Source organism: Nerophis ophidion, linkage group LG26, assembly GCF_033978795.1.
Source record: "Nerophis ophidion isolate RoL-2023_Sa linkage group LG26, RoL_Noph_v1.0, whole genome shotgun sequence".
NCBI classification, from domain to species: domain Eukaryota; kingdom Metazoa; phylum Chordata; class Actinopteri; order Syngnathiformes; family Syngnathidae; genus Nerophis; species Nerophis ophidion.
Genome location: NC_084636.1, coordinates 30,500,265 through 30,508,570, shown reverse-complemented (window position 1 = coordinate 30,508,570; position 8,306 = coordinate 30,500,265). Strand labels below are relative to the sequence as shown.

General features: G+C 44.4%; 1 protein-coding gene across 2 annotated transcripts in view; it reads left to right on the top strand.

Moving 5' to 3' along the window:
- The first annotated feature begins 6,842 nt into the window (after positions 1–6,842).
- LOC133543930 (zinc finger protein 771-like) overlaps positions 6,843–8,306 on the top strand; it is a 36,343-nt gene continuing 34,879 nt past the window's right edge. For both annotated transcript variants that reach the window (XM_061888854.1, XM_061888853.1), the window contains exons 1-2: positions 6,843–6,913; positions 7,068–7,271. In XM_061888854.1, the coding sequence (XP_061744838.1) occupies positions 7,094–7,271 (178 nt within the window). In that variant the 5' untranslated portion in view covers positions 6,843–6,913; positions 7,068–7,093. The remainder of the gene's footprint in view (positions 6,914–7,067; positions 7,272–8,306) is intronic.

The window sequence follows — 8,306 nt, the reverse complement described above, 5'->3', positions numbered from 1 at the left end:
CTTATACAGCCCTAAATCACTAGTGTCTCAAAGGGCTGCACAAACCACTACGACATCCTCGGTAGGCCCACATAAGGGCAAGGAAAACTCACACCCAGTGGGACGTCGGTGACAATGATGACTATGAGAACCTTGGAGAGGAGGAAAGCAATGGATGTCGAGCGGGTCTAACATGATACTGTGAAAGTTCAATCCATAATGGATCCAACAAAGTCGCGAGAGTCCAGTCCAAAGCGGATCCAACACAGCAGCGAGAGTCCTGTTCACAGCGGAGCCAGCAGGAAACCATCCCAAGGGGAGGCAGATCAGCAGCGCAGAGATGTCCCCAGCCGATACAAAGGCGAGCAGTACATGGCCACCGGATCGGACCAGACCACCTCCACAAGGGAGAGTGGGACATAGGAGAAAAAGAAAAGAAACGGCAGATCAACTGGTCTAAAAAGGGAGTCTATTTAAAGGCTAGAGTATACAAATGAGTTTTAAAGTGAGACTTAAATGCTTCTACTGTGTTGGCATCTCGAACTTTTACCGGGAGGGCATTCCAGAGTACTGGAGCCCGAAATGAAAAAGCTCTATAGCCCGCAGACTTTTTTTGGGCTTTGGGAATCACTAATAAGCTAATAAAATAAATTATTCGTTGTTATTCATATTTTCTGAATAAATGTTGTAATAATCTTTATCAGTCAACTCACAGGTGTTAATTTTCAATCTATCAAGATCAAAAAATTATCGCCAAATCAAATTACAGCAGGTTATTTGTGTAGCTTGATCATTTTCCTCGACTGATGTAGTAAAATTATGGGGTTTATTTTGTTCATATGTAGCATCATCTACAAAGATCAAAATAATTGCTATTGTGACATCCAGTGGACACATTTAGAACAGCTGTTTCTTTCATTCAAAAATTTCAGGTTATTTTTTTTTACTTGGCAAAATCATCCCGCGGGCCGGATAAACCTGATCCGGGCCGTACATTTGACGACCCTGATTTAGTGTCTGTCTTCAATAATGTTGAAAATATATGCTAAACATCAAAGCATCCTCAATAGTGGGAGGAGAAGATGCAAATATAATTATTTAGCACCCGCAATGTGATTTATCAACACTCATCACCGTTTCGGGGTCTCTTTGTGTTTTGTTTAGCACGTTTGAAAAGGACGTGCAAAGTGACACACACGGCTGTCAGAGAGGCATGCTCACGCTGCGAATACAGAGAATCCTCTGTCCCATGCGTACTTTTCAACATATTTTAATAGTCAGAAATAAAAAATATTAGACATATTGTCATTTCAGAAGCATGTCTAGCATTAAAAGATTACAGTTGGTACAAAATGCGGCTGCTAGACTTTTGACAAGAACAAGAAAGTTTGATCACATTACGCCTGTACTGGCTCACCTGCACTGGCTTCCTGTGCACTTAAGATGTGACTTTAAGGTTTTACTACTTACTTATAAAATACTACACGGTCTAGCTCCATCCTATCTTGCCGATTGTATTGTACCATATGTCCCGGCAAGAACTAATAAGACTACGGCTTATTAGTGATTCCTAGAGCCCAAAAAAAGTCTGCGGGCTATAGAGCGTTTTCCGTTCGGGCTCCAGTACTCTGGAATGCCCTCCCGGTAACAGTTCGAGATGCTACCTCAGTAGAAGCATTTAAGTCTCACCTTAAAACTCATCTGTATACTCTAGCCTTTAAATAGACCTCCTTTTTTAGACCAGTTGATCTGCCGCTTCTTTTCTTTCTCCTATGTCCCCCCCTCCCTTGTGGAGGGGGTCCGGTCCGATGACCATGGATGAAGTACTGGCTGTCCAGAGTCGAGACCCAGGATGGACCGCTCGCCTGTATCGGTTGGGGACATCTCTACGCTGCTGATCCGCTTGAGATGGTTTCCTGTGGACGGAACTCTCGCGGCTGTGTTGGAGCCACTATGGATTGAACTTTCACAGTATCATGTTAGACCCGCTCGACATCCATTGCTTTCGTTCCCCTAGAGGGGGGGGGGGGGGGTTGCCCACATCTGAGGTCCTCTCCAAGGTTTCTCATAGTCAGCATTGTCACTGGCGTCCCACTGGGTGTGAATTCTCCCTGCCCACTGGGTGTGAGTTTTCCTTGCCCTTTTGTGGGTTCTTCCGAGGATGTTGTAGTCGTAATGATTTGTGCAGTCCTTTGAGACATTTGTGATTTGGGGCTATATAAATAAACATTGATTGATTGATTGATTGATTGAAGCATCCATCCATCCATTTTCTTCCGCTTATCCGAGGTCGGGTCGCGGGGGCAGCAGCCTAAGCAGGGAAGCCCAGACATCCCTCTCCTCAGCCACTACGTCCAGCTCCTCCCGGGGGATCCCGAGGCATTCCCAGGCCAGCCGGGAGACATAGTCTTCCCAACGTGTCCTGGGTCTTCCCCGTGGCCTCCTACCGGTTGGACATGCCCTAAACACCTCCCTAGCGAGGCGTTCGGGTGGCATCCTGACCAGATGCTCAAACCACCTCATCTGGCTCCTCTCGATGTGGAGGAGCAGCGGCTTTACTTTGAGTTCCTCCCGGATGGCAGAGCTTCTCACCCTATCTCTAAGGGAGAGCCCCGCCACCCGCCGGAGGAAAATAATTTGGGCCGCTTGTACCCGTGATCTTATCCTTTCGGTCATGACCCAAAGCTCATGACCATAGGTGAGGATGGGAACGTAGATCGACCGGTAAATTGAGAGCTTTGCCTTCCGGCTCAGCTCCTTCTTCACCACAACGGATCGGTACAACGTCCGCATTACTGAAGACGCCGCACCGATCCGCCTGTCGATTTCACGATCCACTCTTCCCCCACTCGTGAACAAGACTCCAAGGTACTTCAACTCCTCCACTTGGGGCAGGGTCTCCTCCCCAACCTTTTCCGGGAGGGAACCGTGGACTGGGACATGGAGGTGCTGATTCTTATTCCGGTCGCTTCACACTCGGCTGCGAACCTATCCAGAGAGAGCTGAAGATCTTGGCCAGATGAAGCCATCAGGACCACATCATCTGCAAAAAGTAGAGACCTAATCGGGCCATCAAACCGGAACCCCTCAACGCCTTGACTGCGACCAGGAAATTCTGTTCATAAAAGTTACGAACAGAATCGGGGACAAAGGGCAGCCTTGGCGAAGTCCAACCCTATGAATGTTGCACGGAAAATTTCTCTGCCAGTTTCTGCATCCCAGAGGGATTCTTCTTTTGTGTTTCTGCACCTGCGGTTCTCACACAAGGTTGCAACAATTGTTTGTCAACACTGTCTGCTCTCATTTTCTCACACATTTGACCCTCTGATTGTTTTGTGTACTCTGTCTTCCTCCTGTCTCGGGCCTTCTGTGTGTGTGTGTGTGTGTGTGTGTGTGTGTGTGTGTGTGTGTGTGTGTGTGTGTGTGTGTGTGTGTGTGGTTCACAGAACATCAATTTCCACACTTCTATTAGACCTGGGTCCAGTGGACCCGAACATCTTAATACATACTTGCCAACCTTGAGACCTCCAAATTTGGGGGAGGGGGAGAGGGGGGTGTATATTGTAGCGTCCTGGAAGAGTTAGTGCTGCAAGGGGTTCTGGGTGTTTGTTCTGTTGTTTTTATGTTGTGTTTGTCATTCTTGTTTGGTGCGGGTTCACAGTGTGGCGCATGTTTGTAACAGTGTTAAAGTTGTTTATAAGGCCACCCCTCAGTGTGACCTGTATGGCTGTTGACCAAGTATGCGTTGCATTCACTTGTGTGCGTGAAAAGCCATATACATTTTGTGACTTGGCCAGCACGCTGTTTGCAGGGTGGGAAAAACGGATTTGACAGGTTGTAGAGCAGGGGTCGGCAACCCGCGGCTCTGGAGCCGTAGCGCCGCCCTAGTGGCTCTCTGGAGGTTTTTCAAAAATAAATGAAAAATGGAAATGATGAGGGGGAAAAAAACATATTTTTTGTTTTAATTTGGTTTCTGTAGGAGGACAAACATGACACAAACCTCCCTAATTGCTATAAAGCACACTGTTTGTTTTAAACATGCTTCACTGATTCGAGTATTTGGCGAGGGCCGTTTTGTCCGACTAATTTTGGCAGTCCTTGAACTCGCCGTAGTTTGTTCACATGTATAACGTTCTACGACTTTCTAAGACGTGTTTTATGCCACTTCTTTTTCTGTCTCATTTTGTCCAACAAACTTATAACGTTGTGCTTGAATGCACAAAGGTGAGTTTTGTTGATGTTATTTACTTATGTGGAGTGTGCTAATCAGACATATTTGGTCACTGCATGACTGCAAGCTAATCGATGCTAACAGGCTATTTAGGCATCGTAAAGCTATATGTACATATTGTATTATGATGCCTCATTAGTAGCTATATTTGAGCTCATTTAGTTTCCTTTAAAGGCCTACTGAAACCCACTACTACCGACCACGCAGTCTGATAGTTTATACATCAATGATGAAATATTAACATTGCAACACATGCCAATACGGCCGGTTTAGTTTACTAAGTTAAAATTTTAAATTTCCTGCGGAGTTTCATGTTGAAAACGTCGCGGATTGATGACGCATGTTTGTGACGTTACTGGTTGGAGGGGACATTTTAGCCCAGCACCACTTATGGCTGAACGTCGTCTCTTTTCATCGCATAATTACACAGTATTTTGGACATCTGTGTTGCTGAATCTTTTGCAATTTGTTCAATTAATAATGGAGACGTCAAAGTAGAAAGGTGGAGGTGGGAAGCTTTTAGCCTTTAGCCACACAAACACGCGGTGTTTCCTTGTTTAAAATTCCCGGAGGTGAAGCTTTACTATGGATCAGAGCGGTCAAGCGAACATGGATCCCGACTACATGTCGACTGGCAGTTTTCGGTGAGAAAATTGTGGTAGTAAGTCGCTTCTTACCGGAGATCAGCGGAGCTTCTGTCCTGCTGCAACTTCGTGACTTCTCTCAACACACCCGTCCGACTATCAGGTACGATTTAACTCACTAAAACACTAACAATACAATGGTCAGATAAGGGACTTCCCAGAATTATTCTAGTAAATGTGTCTAAAAACATCTGAATCACTCTCACTGCAATCGCTTTTATTTATTTATTTATTGTTTTCCTTTTTTCTTTCTTTCTAGTCATTCACTCTAAATTTCCTCATCCATAAATCTTTCATGCTCGCTCAAATTAATGGGGAAATTGTCGCTTTCTCGGTCCGAATCGCTCTCGCTGCTGGAGGCTCACATTATAAACAATGTGAGGATGTGAGGAGCCCTACAACCAGCGCAAATCGTCTGGGCTTTTTTGTTAGCGACCAAAAGTTGCAAAATATATCTTCGATGTTCTCTACTAAATACTTTCAGCAAAAATATGGCAATATCGCTAAATGGTCAAGTATGACACATAATGAACCTGCTAAATAAGAACATCTCCTTTCAGTAGGCCTTTAAGTCCTCATAATTGAATTTATATCTCTGTATGTAATAAGACTTTTAACTTTGTGTAGTGTGCATATGTATGTATATATTTATCATTTATTTATATACAAGTTCATTAAGTTTGTACATGGAGTGAACAAGGAAGTTCGAGCTCAGAGTAATTTATGATTTAAAGAAAAGGGGTGGGATTAAATAAGTGTATACTTCTTCTCACTCCTTTACAAATATGTAAAAAAAAAAAAAGTCGAATGCTCATTTGTTTTTTTTGTGTTTTTTTTATTCTCCATTGTTTTCATTTTGTTATAATAGCCGTTAAGGCTATATCACTGTATTGGATCATGCTTGCTCTTGTTTTTTTTGTTGTTGTTTTTTTTGCATATTTGAAATAAAAATATATCAATCAATCAATCAGACAGATTTGTTTTTGTATTTTTGGTCCAATATGGCCGACCCCTGTTGTAGAGGAAGCTAAAGGCAGTCACGCCCCCAATCATGTACAGTAGTCCGGGCGGAAGTCAGGAGAATGGTTCTGGTAGATTTTCTGGGAGGGGCACTTAAATTCGGGAGTCAATCAATCAACCAATGTTTATTTATATAGCCCCAAATCACAAATGTCTCAAAGGACTGCACAAATCATTACGACTACAACATCCTCGGAAGAACCCACAAAAGGGCAAGGAAAACTCACAGCCAGTGGGCAGGGAGAATTCACATCCAGTGGGACGCCAGTGACAATGCTGACTATGAGAAACCTTGGAGAGGACCTCAGATGTGGGCAACCCCCCCCAGTAGGGGACCGAAAGCAATGGATGTCGAGCGGGTCTAACATGATACTGTGAAAGTTCAATCCATAGTGGCTCCAACACAGCCGCGAGAGTTCAGTTCAAGCGGATCCAAGACAGCAGCGAGAGTCCCGTCTACAGGAGACCATCTCAAGCGGAGGCGGATCAGCAGCGTAGAGATGTCCCCAACCGATACAGGCGAGCGGTCCATCCTGGGTCTCGACTCTGGACAGCCAGTACTTCATCCATGGTCATTGGACCGGACCCCCTCCACAAGGGAGGGGGGGGGGGGACATAGGAGAAAGAAAAGAAGCGGCAGATCAACTGGTCTAAAAAGGAGGTCTATTTAAAGGCTAGAGTATACAGATGAGTTTTAAGGTGAGACTTAAATGCTTCTACTGAGGTAGAAAATTGGGAGAGTTTGCAAGTATGCTTAATATGAAATAGAAATGTGGAGGGGGGGTGTATGTTGGTCATTAAAGATGTATGTTCTGAGCCAAAGTCAGTGAGTCTCAATTTGAAACATTTATTAATTGTATCATTTTTCTTTTAATAAAAAAATGAAAACGGGTCCCTGACACCACCCATAATTCCCTTTCACGATTAGGACTCTCCCAACCACGTCTGACTGTTACGTCATATCCGTCATCCACTAAAATCCAACCGGCGAAGAAGAACATGCGGAAGCAAACGGTGTGATTGTCACGCCAACGCGGTTGTAAGTCATTCCTTTTATTGCTGCTTTTTCTTTTATTGTTGCGTTTCACCACGTAGGCGTGACGCTGTGTAAAGAAACATCGAAGCTTGTTGGCGTCGACGTAAACACGGCGAGAGTTGTTTAACTGTGCCTTTTCGTTCCCCTTGTTTGCTAGGCGAAAAGAGCCAGTGTGGAAAAAAAATGGTTCAAGTCCGAATGCTGAGAATGTTGATGGAGCAGCGACTGAAGGCAGTCGTGGAAGAAATATTTGGACTGTTTGAAAGAACCGTAGCGGAGTACGAGGAGGAACTTTCTCGAAGTAAGAAAGAGAACGAGAGACAACGCCAACTGCTGGATCAAGCCAGGTTACAAAGTCCAGGTTTGTTTACATCCGTGTTTTCCAACCACTGTGCCGCGGCACGCTAGTGTCCCGTGAGATATTATTCGATGTGCCGCGGGAAATTATGTAATTTCACCTAATTGGGGTAAAAAATATTTTTTTCAAACCAGTAATTATTGTCCGTGTTGTCAAGAGCGCTGTACAGTAACTGTAGTACACTTCCATATCAGTAGGTGGCAGCAGGTAGTTAATTGCTTTGTAGGTGTCGGGAACACCTGCGATGAGGTTGCGATTTGTCCAGGGTGTGTCACAGTTAGTTGGTGACGAACCCCAAGATGCAGAGACGGAGGCAGGCATTGAATAAGGAAACATGGTTTTAATATAAAATACTAGAACAAAACCAAACAAAGGGTACAAACAAAAAGCACGCACGTGGGCGGATAACAAACTGAGAGAGCTAGCATGGGAGCTAGAAAACAAAAAGGAACTTTAGCATGGAAAACAGAAGTCGTACTTGTGCTTAGAAAACAAATTGGAAGCAGGGAGCAAAAGACAGTATTAGTTGGTGACGAACCCCAAGATGCAGAGACGGAGGCGGGCATTGAATAAGGAAACATGGTTTTAATATAAAATACTAGAACAAAACCAAACAAAGGGTACAAAAAAAAAGCACACACGTGGGCGGATAACAAACTGAGAGAGCTAGCAGGGGAGCTAGAAAACAAAAAGGAACTTTAGCATGGAAAACAGAAGTCGTACTTGTGCTTAGAAAACAAATTGGAAGCAGGTAACAAAAGACAGTAAGCTAAAAACGGCTATCAAACATAGCTTACCGCAACGCTGCATTGACACGACACGACAGGTAGCAATGACAAGTGCGACATGCATTACAATAATCCAGCAGTGACTGGATGGGAAGACAGGTCTAAATAGGAGCGGACTGATTGACAGTCCAGGTGTTGCCAGGTGCCAATCAGCCGCAGCTGAGGGGGAACACAGCACTCAGGGAGAAAAACAGGAAATCAACAAAATAAGAGCGCTGACAGGGAACACTACACACAAAGGAAACAAAGA